Source organism: Melanaphis sacchari, unplaced genomic scaffold, assembly GCF_002803265.2.
Source record: "Melanaphis sacchari strain LSU unplaced genomic scaffold, SCAv2.0 Contig10_pilon_pilon, whole genome shotgun sequence".
NCBI classification, from domain to species: domain Eukaryota; kingdom Metazoa; phylum Arthropoda; class Insecta; order Hemiptera; family Aphididae; genus Melanaphis; species Melanaphis sacchari.
In genome coordinates, this window is record NW_020270420.1 from 269,790 (window position 1) to 288,185 (window position 18,396).

The window sequence follows — 18,396 nt, forward strand, 5'->3', positions numbered from 1 at the left end:
GACATGCCACTAGGTCAAAATTTAACTAAAAGTTATATTTATTTAATTTCATTTTATAAGTATGAAATTTAAAATACTATTTGTTAATGTTGACAAATATTATAAACATTTAAACATATTTGAGATTTAATTTTTGACTAAAAATGAAATAGGAATTTTGTTAGCATTCATACCTATTATACATTGAAAAAATGTTTGAATATGAATTCTTTTCATAAACAAAGAAAAAAAAATGATAATCACTTATAGTCTTTTTTATGTATTACATTTTATAGCTTTCTCACTTTGGTGTAAAAATAGAAAACAATATTTTATTATTTAATAAAGAAACAAATATGACACTGAATAACAATTAGTTTTCTACTCACAGAAATCGGATATTATTTTAATTAAAAGTTACAATGTTTTGTAAAATGATTTAAAACAAAATATTAATTTAATATAAAAATCAAAGTTCATATGTGTATGTAAAAATTATATATTGTCAAATTAATATAAGTCACAGCAGAATTTCTAAACAATTAAATAACAATAGTAAGCGGTAGAAAATAAACAGATAGTAACTAACATATATTTCTTAGAATTAATTTGACAGTTCAAATCACAGTTAATGTTTTGAAAAGCAATAATATAATACAATTATTTATTGGCTTTATTAATTTGAAATAGCTTTAACTATTTGTAAAAAGCAGCCATATTTTGATTAATCTTAACGTATAATTTCTCCTTAGAAAATAGTTTAATACCTAATTGCACTTGATCCAATTCTTTTTCTATTTGTCTACGTTTTTCTTTCATTTTATATGAATCTGAACTGATGGGCAACATATTTAATTTCATAATCAATTGATCGTAATCTATATAAATCAAGTGTGTTAAACAATAAACCATTAAATTAACTATGGAAAATTTAAAACGTTACCTTTTTTTTATTTTAGTTAGATGGTCCAGACGCTCAGTTTCTGGTAATAATATATGACCAGGAGGACATGCTGGATCATCAATACCCAATTCACGTCTAATTGCCAATTTTTTTTGCGTTTCTTTCTCATTTTTTTCTTTCAGTGCTTTTCTATCTTTCAGGTATCTATTAAAAATAATAAAGTATTACAGAAATTATAAAAAAAATATTTAGAGATTAATTGTACTTTGGTATCTCTCCAGGTTTATGATGACTTATTATGTTTTCTTTAAGTTTAACTGAAATTGGTTGGTTCTTTTTAGAATTTATGTCATCATGTTGATGTATAGACTTTACATTCTTTTTAGACGTACAATTAGAATATTCTGATTCAGAACTTTCAGTTTGCACAGAAATGGTGTTAACATGTTTTGTTTGAATAATTTTAGCCATATCTGAAGTTTCTGATGTTGGGTATTTGTTACTGTTATCTTTTATTTTATCTTCTATTTCATGTAAATTAACTGTTTGCGTAGCTATAGTAAAAAGTATTGGTTATTATCTTAAAAAAATAGTTAAAAGTTGAATAATAATTGTGGAAAATTTAGTTAATTTTGATTACATTACATTTATGCAAAATAAAAATAACACAAATAAAGCTTAATAAGTAAAAATATTGATATGATGTATAATTTAATTTAAAAATAAATTAATAAATGGAGTTTTAAAAATGTAAAACATAATTTTTATGTTAATAAAGTTAATTTATATAAAAGTGTTTAGTATTATACCATTGTGGAATAACTAATTATATGATTAAGTGTTGTAACTTAAGTACCTTGATCTTTAAAAGCCAAAGAAAATTGTTCGACATTTTTGATTCCTAATTTATTTTGAGTAATCTTAGTTTGAGCTATTGCAGAACGAATTGATCTAATACTGGCATCAATTTTATCTAAATCTATAGATTTGATTATTTTTTTCGAGTTTTCTGGGATGGTTTCTTTATTTGGTCCTTGTCTCAATTTAAAATTCTGAAAATATTTAATATACATAGTATATATTAATAAATAAAATTAAATGATGTATAAAAAAATTTCAAACTTCAAACAAATTTATCATGAATAATATTAATTAAATAGTTAAAAATATTCAAAAGATGTAGTTATTTGATAGTCGAAAGAATTTACAGATAGTAGGTAAATACATAATATAGATATACACATATTTTCTTTTAAAATTTTTTTATTTAATTGATAAGAATTATAGGTTTCTTAGTATTTTCTTTCTATTACTAACTACTTTTATTGTCGTAACTTGTCTGTTACAGTAACTTCAAAATTTGTTAGCAGCAAATTAATATTGGTTTTAAAATATACCTCCTAATATAAGATGACAATGTTTTATTTCTCTTAATTATTTTATTATATAGTAATGTATTCAGTATTTTAAGATATCAGAATTTTTCCAGTGGTTAGCAAGCTATTTATACATATTTGCTTATAACTGTAGAGAAAAATATACTGAATAATATTGATGTTGAAAACATTATTGAAAATAAAAATAATTTATTAGATAAAAAATTATGTACATTATTTTAGAATATAATATAATATTATATTTTTATTAAATTAAAAATATGAGTAATTTTTTTTTTGGTAATAACTAGGGCTCGGATTTTGTAGCAAATGCTTCTTTTGAGGGAAGTGTGATAGAAAGATAATTCTTTTATATAAATACGTTTTGAATCGTTTTGATTTTAATGAAGTGAACTTTTTTTTTTAATTTTTTTCCACAAAATCTGCTTTTTATTGCTTTTCCCCTATTTGGTTATTTTTTCTTGATTTTTATATATTTATCTTGAAAACTTAGCTTATTTCTATGTATATTATACGTCTTGGACTATATTAGTATTACCAGAAATTATAAAACAGTGAAAAAACTAGTAATAAATATATGACTGATAAAATAACTGTCGTTATTGTGCCGATATAGTTTTCAAAAAATAATGGATGGGCAGAACTTCAAAAAGTCAATAGTATTCATAATGGCACTGCACTAAACGTAAATGTGGAACAGTATGATTCAAATGATTTAGTTTATATGAAATATGCACCGATTACATCGGTTGACGTAGAAAGGTCTTTTTCTATATATAAAAATATATTAGCACCCAATAGAATGAGTTTCAATGAAAGTAACTTGACTAAATATGTGGTTGTGAATTCCTTTTTTAATATTTAATTTTATGTGTAATTGAAATTTGCTTTTTTAGAATTAAATTAATAAATGCTTTTTTTGGCTACTTAAAATGCTTTTATAAGGATTTATTTTGCTACAAAATCCGAGCCCTAGTAATAACTAATTCGAGACATGTTTCATGAGATTTCAAAATAAGCATGTATTTTTACCTGACAAAAAAATAAAATATCCAGGATGAAATAAATTTAAAAGTTTTTTTGGACTGAATTTTATTCATAGCCTGTTACTTATACTATTAACTCTATTATCCACATAATATATACCTAAATATACGGTAATTTATTGTTTTTATTAATATTCATCTATACATTAAAAATAAATAATATTAGTCTAGAATAAAAGAAATGTTACTGGTTGTCATGGTTTATAATATTATTGATATGACATCACCCAGATTCAAGAATCAAAAAGACTTCAATCAATTTTTATTTTATAAAAGATAAATACACTTATTTTATTGTTGCCATGATACAAAAGTAAACAAATATATAAATTAAATAGTGCAACATTACTTTGAGTTAGAAAAAGAATGATAAAATAAAAATGTCTGTAATTAATAATATAAACAGGTAAGATATACATTAATTAAAAAAAAATTATCATTTAAAATAGTATGAAATATGAATCATCATTAATGTCAGCATATTAAATTAAATTAAATACTTTTAAAATTTTAATTTATTGAAAAATTAAAGGTTTATTAAAATATATTCAAATATCCATACATTAAATTAATAATTATAAGTTATATTTGTATTTTAATTGATGGTTAAACGTATAATGAATACTTTTTTTTAAGAAGAATTACTAAGGTAAGATAATTATGCGTTATTTCTTGTCAGAATATAGAAATAAAGTATAGTCTCTGACCTACCCCTTTTATCTATTAATTTGTGTCAAATAGTTATATTCTTTTGTAGCATATATTTTTATTGTAAAACTAGTTTACAGATTGTATATTTTATGATGAAAAAAAAATAAAATAAAATAGATACCTTGTCAGTTATTTATGATATTTTAATCTATAAGTTAGTTACGAGTATGTAAAATACTCATAATTCTCTTCAAAATTAAATATAAAAAATCGATAAGATATTACAAACTATGTTTTTACCTCCTAAGTTTGATAATAGGTCTAATACACTAATAACGCAAAATTGGTTCTACTGAACACAAATTTGCTATGTAATATGATTGGCAAAGACAACACAAGTGGATGTAGCATTTTAATATCCATAAATTTAGTATAAATGTTGTAGAGTAAATCAATTATAAATTCAAATATACTAATATTACTTATTAATCTTATGATACTCTATAATATATGTGTTCTGCATATTACCAATTAATAATTATCTAATCTAACCTATTAATACCTACTATAAATAAAGGTACCAATAATTATAAGTTGTATAAAATAATTCTATAATATCTTTATTATAAATTTATCTTTATTGTTTTTAATGATACTTTTTTCATACTTAAAAGTTAAAATTTACCTTGTTGTAATGCTAATATTAAATTCAACACATTTTAATAAGTTTTTTAACACTTAATTAATAGACTAACAGTGTACCTGAATATTAGTGCATGGTAATTTATTTGATGAATTTATATTTTCTTTTGACGATTGAGTACTTTTTGCTAATTTAGTCACATATCTCTTATTCTCTTGAATAAAATTTTTCTTTGGTTTGACTCCACTGGATCCTTAAAAAAAATAAAGAATTAAATCAGTCATAAATCGATTTAAGTATTATAACGATAAATTTTAGTAAAATACTGAAATTTACTGTATTCAATAGGGAAAAAATCTCTGATTGAACACATTGATTTTTCTTCTTATTAATGTAACAACCGTAATTTTATAATTAATAGCCTATCATACAATAATAATTAAGTCTTAATATATTGTTAATTCTGAATATGTATGATCTACTTAAAATCTAAATTATTGTTAAATAATAAATCAATTTTATTATCGATCCGTTAAAAATTAAAATTGACGATGTATACAAATTTAAAAGATGTCGCATTGTCGCTATCTGTGACCTAAATGCGTTATCACTAAAAAATCCCAAAGAGGTTACTTTTACATTTTACAACCGTTTTTTTGAAAATTGTGTTATATAGGTAATATAATTAACAAGACATTTATTTATTAAGTTAGGCGGGTTTTTAAATTTAAAATCAGTTAACGGTAAAATATTGTAATACAAAAACCAAATTGAAAAAATGCCCAACGGTACTTAATAGTTAATTCTTATTAATTGGTAACATTATTAGTATTATTTTGGTAATATACCTACAAATTTAACTGAAATTTTTGTAAAATCGCTTTTAGAATCAAGGCCAAAGTATAATATATTTATAAATTATTATAAATTGTTCTGGAAATCAGTACTGGTTTGTTATCGCCGTGCTAGGCATGTTATCCATTACAAAAAATAGATAAATAGAACACATAAGTGATGATAATTTTTTTTTTATTTGTGGCCGCGGACCACAGGTTAAGAATTGCCGCTGCCTGCTAGAATATAACAATTATTAATTTTAGAACATTATTTAACATAGTAATAGTTGTTATATTAATACATTTAAATAAAAAATAATTACCACGGCAATCACGCGTTTAAATTGTTTAGTGTTTAAAATCAAATAATTTGAGATCATAAACAATAAATAGATAAATGAAGATTAAAAATTGTAATTTATATCTTATATACAAATAAAGTTAATAAATAATAAATACCTAATTATTTTTAGATTATGGAATAAACCGAAAAATTATTATTAATTTTAAATAATATTTTTTTATTTGTGATATTGTTGTAAACATATACCTATAGTTTCTAATAACTATATTACGTATGTACATTATGTAAATATCTATTAATTAATGATGTAATTTATAAGGTGAGAGTGGATTTTGACTTCGAAAAAAATACCATTATCTTTTTTAAAATCTGTTGTTTATTTATATAGGTTTAACTTAGACGACGATGACTACAATTTTATTTATGGTGTTGTAGACGAGTTATGGAAAAATGTATTAAAAGTTGTGTCTCAAAGAACTTTAGATGAGAAAGAAATACATTTTATAAGCCGTTGCAACATTAATGCCATATTTCGATTATTCAAAGTAAAATTAATTATGCGTTTTATAACAAGTTATGTTTGACAAAAATGGTAAGGATATGTTATTACGCGATCTTCCACCATTTTTGTCACTCAGAGTATATATTTTCTTTAATACTACCGTTATTCTTTGAAAAATTTTAGCTTCCGTATCCTCGTGTCGATAATGAAGACGTAATTGCACAGTCACATATATTTTTAGATCCTCCACTTCAAAGTGGAAAAGTAGTCTTTACTTCTACAATAACTAAAGAAGTTAAAAAAAAAAATAAACTAAAAACAAATAATCGAACTAGACAGAATGTCATAAGTACTATGTATTAATTTAAAAATAAATAAACACATTACTTATTTATTTAATTAATTATTCGATTATATAAACGTAATAATTATTACTTTAGGGTGATTTATATATATATATTATATATAGGTAGTTATTTTTAAACAGGTAAATTTTATGTTCTTTTTTTTTGATGGTATATTTGAGGTATAACCATTATACCTACTGTAATGGATTGGATTTTTTTCATTTGTTATGTTATAATTTATTAAATTTTAACTTATAAATTAAAATTGCTATGAGCTGTAAGTGTTGTAACTTATTACAGTTGTCATTTATCTCTCTATTTCAACAAATATTTAAGTACTTAATATGTATTTAGTATAGATTTACGAGAACTATATGATAATAATTTATCATAAACGCCCAATAGTTACTTAAATTAAAAAAATTGAATTATTATATATTTGTGTACTAGATATATTTTATGGTTTTGTATATAAATATACAAATAGTAATATACGTGCATATTGGTTTATTGGTTTAATAAACCAATTTTTTAGTAAAATGTATTGTTAAGTACTTTTGTAGTTAGAGTACCTAACCTTAAATACCGACTTATTACTTAATATTTTAGTGCTGCCATATTGACGAAATTGTTCTTATTAAATATATATTTATGCAGGTAATCTAAATAATTAAGTAATACTGTATTTATTAGCGTTATTTCTTATTATTTAATTATTTAATAAAATAGAAAATATAAAATTAAGTGAACATAATTTAATATTTTAGTTATTATAATTTTAACTTATAAGTAGACTGTAGATTTATGAAAAATAAACTAAAGTCTTATCAATGGTTATTGATTGACTTAAGGTTTTCCGGTTTTGTATTATATTAAGAATATAATTAATATTTAATTAAATTAAAAGATATTATGTATTCTATTTTATTGTCTCTAGTAGCCAGTAAGTATCTAAATTCTAAATATTTTATAGAAATTAATAAATATTTAAAACATCCAATGGCGTAACTACATGGTTGCATAGGTGTGCATTGCACCGGGGCCCGGGGCCTAGACGGTCCAAAAGGGAGCCCTAGCATTTTAATATTTTGTTAATAAATTTAAACTATTTTATAATAAATAATATACTACGATAAAACCATAAACTTTTATATTACGAAGAGTATAAAAATACATATTATTATGTCATTTATTTAATGTATAAATATAATTTAATTAATTATGATATTTTTTATGAATTATAAATATTATAATACATAATATAATTATACATTTTATATATACGTGTAATTGTCTAATTTTATTCATATAACGATTTTTAGGGGCCATTAAATAATATTGCACACGGGCTAGAATTTTATAGTTACGCCACTGAAAACATCAAAGTATATATACTGATAAAAATAAATAAATCAAAATATTTAACAATAATTGTATTTTTATAAACATACATTATGTAGTTGGTTGGTCTACGACTAAGAAATAATAATGACTACCCACTGAAATTATTATAGAGAACAAACTATATTTTAGTCACACTTTACTGCATAGATTATAAACATATTATATGCATATTAAATATATAGGTAAGTAGTTAGTACAAAAAACACATATAATATATAGTGGAGGCTACGATCTATGAAACATGATGATGTATAATAAATAATTTCCATAGTTTTTAATATATGATGGGTATAAAATAATTCATAGGTGTTTAGATAATATTATGTATCCTTTAACGTAATATTTTATTTAATTATTATAAATTGTGCTATACAAAAATAATTAAACTTATTACTACCATCAGTAGAATTTTACTTTGTTAAATGTTAATTGTTATTACTTATAATTTGTTAACAAATAATAATAATATAATACCTAACAATTTTTAAATGTTAAATTTATGTTTTTATTTGATATAGCCAATTTGATGAAATAAAATGTGATGGTTATAGTTTATCATTGTTTAGAAATTAATTTTATTAGCCATTAGGTAATATTATAGATATATGGCTGTATGAGAATCATTATTATTTTACGTCGGAAGAATTTCTTTACTTTACGATTTTGGATCTACTCATGAAATATGTCACTATTTTAATAGTTTATTGACTATTGATTATTTGGATATTTGGATCCTTGTATCTACTAAAATTTGAAAGAATGAAAAAACGCATTTTTGAAATGTAAAAGTCTCCTTTTATTCTTTTACCCAATCAGCTATAGATTAAAGTATCCTCGATTATGCATTGACGAAGCAGGAAGTTCCTTGTGTGTGCTCAGTGAACGTATATTTTTACGACTTTTTTGTTGTTGCGTACTTCCCCTTAGATTCTACCCCTAATTTACGACAATTTTGTATAATACCCCGAGTTGACATTTACGACCCGCATTTTGCAAGAGGATAGGGGTGCTCCCCAAACATTTTATCGTGTATATTTAAACCCAGATGGTACATTACTGTTAAGCAATAGTGAAAGTTATCAAAAACCTACACTCTTGCTCATTTATCAAGAGTAGAAATTACCACAGTATTGTAGTTAAAGGAATACATTTTTTTCTTACATAAAAAAGTATCGTTGTAGAAATAAAAATATTTAATAAATAATATTATTATTGTTTTTATTTATTCATATTTACCATTTGAATATATTAAATAAGTGGAATACATTCGATTATTTTCGTTATTATTGAGGTTTACTCGTCAGAACTTACAAAATAAAAAATTACAGAGTTTTGACATGATTATAGAAAAACTGTACATTCTCATAAATTATGTGATCGGCAATTAAATTATGGCAACATATGTTGTTTATAACGTTTTTTTATTAAAAATATATAATTTTCTATTATTAAATAGTTATTATGATAATACAATAAATACTTAAAAACTTAAATAATTTAGATCTTAAGTGATGTGTCTGCAGGGACAGGGAAGGGATGTCTCTGTAAAATTTCTCATTTTAAAGATAGATTCACCCAGGGATTTTATTTGATGAATAGAAATAAAGTTGTTATTGGTTACAGAAAATAAAATAACTATTATAATAGGATAAACAGATTTATAATTATTATAGACCTGTATTTAAATCTAAACAAAATTACTCAAATAAATGTGTTAAAAATGTGTGTATTTTACATTTAACGACATTTAAGAACTAAAAAAGGATAATTCCTCGGACATTTAATTTGTCACGGGTAATGCTGCACAGGATCGGCTAATCATTATAATAGCATATATACATATTTTAAATAGCGTATACATATAAGAGAAAGGGGTTGGGTGTCCCAAAATGTCAGGTTTTGTTTTTACTAAAATTCATTATACGAGTAACGAGTATATCTTTAATTTTATTGTTTTAAAATATAATATAATTCTTTCCTTTAACCACAAAAATTTTCTACGCTCATCTTTTTATTTATTTCAGCATATTTTAACATGTTAACTTAGCGTGAATTATAGTAATAAAAGCTGATATGTGTATACATGATGTTGAATAGACATAATGTATTATGTCTTGTGATGTATAGATTGTAATTATAATTTATAGGTAATTGGTAAATAATAAATATATTAATATATATTTTAATATTTATGTTTTATGTACTTTTTTTTAGTTTTTACATCGCCCGTATAAACCAATAAAAGATTGTTTTCTCAATTTAATATTATTTTATTATTTGTTTTTAGTACACTTGGAGTTTAAAAAAATAAATAGATGTTTTATATCTACTTTATATTCAAGTTTAATGTATTGTATTACTATACGATGAAAATAATTTATAAGCTCGACACAATCATTTTTATTTTATACAATTTTTTTTTTGTTTTTAAAGAGTTTAGAAAGAATATGAGTAGATTTTTAATGTAATAAAAAACTGTGTATAATGTACTATACTTATACAATAATATATAATCTTAAAATTGTATCTTTAAAGCGTTACATATTTTATAAATCATACATTTGTATACGATTTAAGAACTATATAGGTAGGACACAAAAACATTCTAATACTTTATACTTATATAGATTTTTATCGAATAATATCATCGCGTCGTCCTGGCGCCAAATCCCGTGGCGCCCAAATCTTCTGTGACCATTTATAAGACGGGTTTCCAATCAAATAAAAAAATAAAAAAAAACACACACGCATATATATATATATATATATATATATATTTATAATAAGTATACATTTTAACAATGAGAAGAAGGCCTTCGATAAAAAATCCGACGTCATTATTTATCGATATAATAATGTATATTATACACACACGTAGTGCATTAAGCCTGCAAAATTGTGTGTGTAGGTATACAGTTTTTCATTTCCTATTCGTTTCGCTTGGAAGCGATAGTATAATGCATTTAACACACATTGGCTCAGCCGTTGTGTCGTCGCGGTGGCTTTAATGCTTTCCCAATTTTACATTCTATGACGCCCTTTGGGTCCAATGGATCGAAAGATCTGAATATTATAGGCTCCCTTCATCTTTTGCGACTATACTCGCGGTTCAGCTGCATCATATCTTACACAAATATACAATAATATACAAATTTTATATTTAATTTCTAGTATATAGTTTAAATATAATATATAGTATTATATAGTAAGTATATTCTTGTAATAAAAAGCACATATATAATAGAATATATATTTTACTATTGTGATAAACTCGATTGCACGCACGCCTGTATCCCCCAATAATGGTTTCCGCTTTCTCAATTCACAATAATAATACGTGTGATAAAACCGCACATAAATAATAAACAAGATGAAATTTCGGTGTACATAATGTGTTTGTTATAGTACACACATTAATATATATTACGCCCCTGTAGTTCTATCGGCGTCATAAATTGTAATTTTACTCCTGTACGTCAACGTCATTGCATTAAACATTTATGATTTCAACTATTTTAAGCACATAGACAAGGGTCGAATTGAATGAATGAAGCCCAAAATGAAATGACAGTTGATCTGACGACCAATAAACAAAGAATATTTTATGAATCACCTACCAGTTACTGACAATATTTACGCGTGCGAACCCCTTATAATATGAGTGCGTCGGCTTGACAACGACATAAAAAACACTGAATAACGAATACTATGAGATATCCTTTACCGAATAAATAGAAAGTATACCTATAACTATATATAGTTACTATAGTACTAATTTAAGTACACCGAATATTCGTCTACCACATCTTTGTCATGAGAATTAGTATTATAAAATAATTCAACCATAAAACTTTTAATATAGTCGAATAGAATTATGCTTAGCGTATCTACAATATAATTGAAACACTTAGTATCCTATAGTTATTCAATTTTATTTATAATTTTGATGTTCATCGAGATATTAAGAAATTCATATACATATGTTATTGTTTTTTTTTTTAATTGCTTAAAATTCAAAAATACAAAGTTTAATTTAGTTTTTTTAAACATTACCATCGACTTTCACAAAAAATATTTTTCTTTATATTTTTCATATATTTCTAATATTTCTATTGTTGAAACAGTTTTCTATTAGTTAAAAAATGGCCGAGCAATAGAATTTTGAATTTTAAATACTATTTGTGTTTGTAACCGTGCATCGATAATAGTTGATCCGAGAGAGATATCATAATAATATCGTTTTTTTTTTTTTTTTTTAATAATATTCTAAATTACCATACTATTTAGTAGCTAAAAACTTATTTTAATAATTTCAAAATTTATTTAACTATTTAAGTATATTTAATTTTTAGAAAAATACCAAATTATTTTAATCTTGTTATTGATTTTTTTTATATATTTTCTATAGCTATTATAGTGGCTATTGAATACTAATAAACTGTTTACAATTTAAAACATATAATATTAACTTATTTTCATGTTCTTAATTATAATAATATAGTATATTCTTATACCTATTACCTAATATAAAGTCAAAAATGGTTATTACAATTTTTTCAAATGATTAGTTTAGTTTAAAATTTATATGAAGTAAAAGTAATAAATATTAACTTTAACTATAATGTAAGCTATACCTACTAATGATTTTTATGAAGATGCATTATCATATAGTATTATAAATATTATAATATTATATATTCTGTGATTCTTTCAGAATTGTTAAAGTGACTAAACCGAGGAATCGGTAGGTATAGCTACACATTTTTCTACTCGTGAAGAAAATATACTTAATTATATTTTAATTTCACATTGAACTTTATCTTTTTATTTATTTATATATGTAGGTACCTGTATTAAGTCGATATTTGACAGTTCAGCCTGTATGTTACGGAATATCCTGTACAAAAATCAGTAAAACCTTTTTAATTTTTAGACGTCATACAATATTCGACTATAGAGATTGAAGTAATAATATTATACATCATATTTATTTTATAAATACAACGATGGATATATATACACATCCATAACTATAATTGCATAAAATCCATTTATTATAATTGTACTAACAGCTGAAATATTATTAATTTTGATCCCTCGCTCTCGTTGTTGTCCGTTACTGTTTTCGGTTTTGATAAATCATAAAATATATAATATTATTATTATACATTATAATCATTACACTTGGGCAGTGGAGCGAGTTGAATGCTAATATCGATACCGATTGACAGCAGTAATAATAATATAAAATTTTTTTCGTAATTATTTCGAGGGAGCCGGTACGATGTCGGCGTTCAGATCAGAGAGCGCGCGTAGCATGGGACCCTGGTGCACGACCGGTCGACTTAACCCACAGTGTAAACCTCACGGCCGGTTAATCGGGTCGGCACACTTAGGCCGCCAATCGGGTGCCGACCCCGAGACGGATTAACACGGTCACCTCGGAGTGTACGGTGAAATTGACCGATATCTAACAGGGTCCCATGTACGGTTGCCGCCGTGCCGTGCTGGATAAGTAGTGATACGTCGACTGTGTTTAACTGCACACGACCAGCGCTGTAGCCGTCGCTCTCGCTGATCGAAATACGTCAAAATAATTTAATAATAATCATTTCGTAGACATTAGACATCATTAATTCATAGACGAGTAATTATTATCTTTATATTGTTATCTTTTAATTTTTATTGCTCTTATTGTCTAGGTACGTATGTTCGTATTAGACACCTGCTTTGTACGATTGCGTGAGAGAATAAAATAATAAACACCGATGCCTCGGAAACTCTCAATAGCTATGTACAGCACATCGTACACGGGTCACGAGTACACGAAAACAGTGTTTTATTATAATTAATAAAAATATCATTATGTATACGATACTAGAGAAAAAAAAATGACAATATTTAAACAGAAAATAGAATCACGTTTTAATACGCATCGTATGTGCGTTTTTATTTATTGTACGCCCCACAAATAGAATTATATTATTTTTAATGTAGAACATTATTTAGGTACCTACGCGTGTTTTTTAGCGATTACCTACGGTAAAAATCATTTATGGTTGCTTCATGAAATTGTGATTTAGCGGGGGGGGGGGGGGGGGGAGAGAAGAGTGTCATGTGAATTTCAAAACTAGGCTGAAATGTTCATGAGAATTGCGTGCTTTAATTTTCGCAAAAAAAAAAAAAAATGTCAAAAAAATTAATTTTTAAAATTGGTATGGGGACTAGAGAGATTGTTGCTGGCCGTTTCATTTTAGGTATATGCCATTTTACAGGGAGAGGATTGTCACATGAGTTTCTGATTAAACTTGCATGTTTAGGGCATGGCGTAAATTATAATCGTAAAAAAAAATAATTAATAACTACACTAATAATATAAGGCTCGAATTAAGGCCTTGTGTAAAGTAATAGGTAGGTCGTTTAAAAAAAAAATAATATAATTAAGGGGATATAACTCCTAACCTCCCTCCTACTAAGCATGCCACTGGTCGTAAAAAGCGTGTACAATATGTTTTTTTAATTCTAGAACCTATTACACCTTGCACGCTTTTTACCTAAGCACATAATATTATACATTAAAAATTAATATGACATAATAGATACCATTAATTATAAATAGTTAAAAATAGTAATAAAAATACATCTAACCATAAGCCTTATAGTATCATAAACGACGTGTCTTTCCCGACTTGAATGGTTCGCGAACTTCGTAGAATGGAGTAGAATGGTAGACTTAAGTTTTCGGTGACTATTAATATAGCAAATCATATTTTTACGACTAATCTCTGCTATATATCTACTGCTGAAGATCTCACTACGAGCCAAATCAACCTATTGGTAGTGATTTCTGATGATCACACACAATCCCCTATCATTTTATTTATAAAAAATATATCAAAAACTTGAAATATCTACCAAAAAATGCAAGATGTTAAGACTTTTACTCACTTTTCAATCGAGCGCTAGATGTTTCATACAAATTGATAAAACGTTAAAATTATAAAAATATTACATTTATAATTAGAAGGCTCTTCTATATATTTTATCAATTTTTCTTAGTTTAGACAAAGAGTAGAAAACTGATTAACGCTGTTCACAAATAATTATAAAAATAATTGTAAACGAATTGTAATATATTGTTGCAAACTGCAGTGACATAATTGTGGTGAAGTGGTAAGAGGGTACTCTAGAAAATTTATTATTTTACTTCCCCTAGGTATGTTAACAATAAAAATATTTAAATCTTTTAAAATAAAGAATCAATGCAATACATTTAACATAAATTTATAGATTATATTAAGATAAAAATATTTTTTTCCTTAAATTATTACAAATAAGTATAGTAATTTTATTTCACGTCTCTCCTATTGTACAATAAATCAAATCAGTTCTAAAAATAGCCCAATAATATTATTGTATAAATTATGATTATAGAATTATCATCAATTTTTTTTTAAGTATGTTATATCACCTTTTAGATTCTATAAACTGACACCTCACCTTCATCGGGTATCTTTTATGTAGTATGAGGCACATTCATAACCACTAGGTGGCAATGTAGCATTAATTTTTTACTATGTGCAGCCACCTATTTTATATGTTAAAATATGTTTTATTTTTTTTTTATTAAATAATATTTACTTTGAAAATAATTTTATTATAAAAAATACAAAAAACATTGTACAGCGATGGCATATTTAGACAAAACGTCATTAGTTAAAACATTTTAGAAACTGAATAAATTTTAAAAAATCTTAAAAATTTTAATTTTGTTTTAACGTTAGTAATTGTAAGCGCTATACTATAAGAAAAGAAGATTCGGTGTCTCGCAATTGTTATAACAAAGTGATGTTGATCCTCATATAGCATTATAGCTACAGGACTTCTATAAACATTAACAAGTGAATTAAAAATTATCGGTGAAAATTTTTTAGAATATTTTTCAGAAGTTATAAATCTTTTAAGAAAATAGGGCATTGCACCAACGTTTAAAAATCAAAGATATGAAAAAAAAATTTTTTTGATGAGATTTGTGAAGACCAAAGGTTAAAATCGTCTAAAAAAGAAATTTAAATTTAAATATTTAATAGAACATTTGATTGTAGTATTACCAAAATGAACGGAGATTTCAAAGTTTTGATTACGTATCTCACTTCTTTAAATGCGTATAACCGATTTCATTAATTAAATTGAACTATTGAACTATGAAGAATTAGGTATGCAAGTTAGCAGAAACACTATAAAAAAAGCATAACCAAGATATTTCTCTAGATTTTGTTCATCTGATACTATCTTTTTGATCATTTTTTTAAGACATAATTATGTAATATCGATTAAATTAAAGTCAATAAAAGAAATTGCAGAAATTTTATTTATTTGACATGCGCGCTCCTCTTACAACAACATACTCTGATGTATGCATTGATTTTATTTTATATTGATGTTACCTATAATTGTTGCAGCAGCAGAGCGATCGTTCTCAAAATTAAAAATAATAAAAAAATTATTTACAAAGTACAATGTCAGATGAACGGCCGAGTGGTTTATTAATTATTTCCATCGACAATAAGTGGGCACAACAATTAAATTTAGATGAAGTCATTGACAAATTTGCTCAAGTGCAGTGACGGATCCAGAAATTTATCAAGGAGGGGGGGGGGGGTAATAAATCGTCATGCCAAGCCCCGATTGACAGACGACAGTTTGACAGTTTATCGTAATTATTCTTTTGGGTAGTGGGTAACCTAAGCTCAAGGAAGAGTATTTACCTTATAACCTCCCCTTGGATCCAACACTGTTTAAGTGAAGACTAGGAAAGTTAATTTTTAATTATAGGTATATTTATTTATATACGTATAATAATTATTTATTTATATTTTAATGTCATTGTTTTTATAAATTTATAAGCAGTAAAATAATACAGGTTATTAAAAATGTTATTACATAATATGCATTTTTTTTTACCTCATAGAATCACTGTTTAATTTTCTTGTTAAAGAGGGCCTCCGACTTTTATAGGCTCCAGGGCCACTAAGTTTCACACTACGCCACTAGATATCATATTGTCCAGGTTTAGTGAATAGTGATAATTAATCAAACAGACGGAAAATGCCATTATATATATTAATCAAAAAACTACACTGTCAACATTCTACACTTCTACGTCACTATGTCATTTGAATAATATATTGCGATTGATCATAAAGTGATAAGTACATTAAATTTGTACAAGAGTGCGACCAGTAACTGTTCGTGCGACTATTATGTCAATATAATAATATATAACATTATTGTCATTATTGTATATGTTTTTTAAATAACCCTCGGTAACAATAGCCATTTGGATAGATTAACAAATTATGTATGTTATTGAATAAATAAGGATTACACAAAAATGGATTAACGATTAACAAATACGACTATAAATAAATGAATAGCATTATAATACCTGTATAGAAATTAGACGTATTGGTTATTGGTCAGCTATATATATCGCTTCTATTTACGGCCGTTCGTCAGGTTTAATGTACTATTATTGATATTTTTATATCAACATAATTATAAATAACAGCAGCGTCCTTTGATTAAAAAAAATTTAATTAGCGCAACCTAAATAATGATTGCTCATTGACGAGTGCCCTAACATTCCCAAAGTCTAATGGTAGTAGTTGCACAGAAATTTATGCAGGTTATAAATTTAGCGATACACTTGTCTATATTTAAATTTAAATTATTTGTTTTACATCAATCATAAATATTATTTAAATCAGCTTGCAATGCTACTGTGTTATTCAAATTTGGTATTTCTTTAAAATTTTTATATTATCTGCAAATAATATAATATATTCAAATAATTTATCATTTTTAGTTTCGATATATTATTAATATAATTATATTTATATCATCATGATAATACAATTAATTAGAATAATACTGAATTGTACATAGTTATAGAAATTATTGTTAAAACTAATAATCTTTGTTGTTGATGTTTTTTAAAAATTAATTAATTATAGTGATCACAGATACATTATAGTATACCTACATAATATAATGCTGGCGGCTAGATGGATAAGTTGTACATAGTACTTAGTAGTGATACAATGTCAAAATGTTATCGAATATCACCATTATCATCGACGGACAACGCATCTATAGGCTTCACCTAATTATTTATAATTAAAAACATTTATTTTCTAATTTAACATTTTTAATTACTTAGGTAATGAATTTTTACAATAGAAAATAATTTAGATGTGCTTTGACAATAATAAAACACGTTATCAGGGAACGGGGATGTATTATTAAAATAAAAAGCATAATTAGGTAAAATACCTATAGAAAAGTATTCGGACTATATTATGATATAATCTACCAGCAACT

The 18,396-nt window shown here is 24.9% G+C and overlaps 1 protein-coding gene across 1 annotated transcript; it reads right to left on the reverse strand.

Annotated features, from left to right (window-relative positions):
* Window positions 1-496: 496 nt before the first annotated feature.
* Window positions 497-5,096, reverse strand: LOC112603588. Its single transcript, XM_025352237.1, has 6 exons — window positions 4,957-5,096; window positions 4,740-4,873; window positions 1,740-1,935; window positions 1,149-1,437; window positions 926-1,087; window positions 497-859 (listed from the first exon to the last, which is right to left on the reverse strand). Exons 1-6 carry the CDS (start codon window positions 4,991-4,993, stop codon window positions 676-678), a joined length of 1,002 nt encoding a protein of 333 aa, XP_025208022.1. The 5' UTR covers window positions 4,994-5,096; the 3' UTR covers window positions 497-675.
* Window positions 5,097-18,396: the final 13,300 nt, after the last annotated feature.

Excerpts from the sequence above, each read along its gene's own strand:
- LOC112603588 (XM_025352237.1), bottom strand. The coding sequence starts at position 4,993 with ATGTGTTCAATCAGAGATTTTTTCCCTATTGAATACA. Across the intron at positions 1,438-1,739 it reads TTTGGCTTTTAAAGATCAAG|CTACGCAAACAGTTAATTTA; the intron begins GTACTTAAGTTA and ends TTTTTACTATAG. Across the intron at positions 1,088-1,148 it reads AAACCTGGAGAGATACCAAA|ATACCTGAAAGATAGAAAAG; the intron begins GTACAATTAATC and ends TATTTTTAATAG.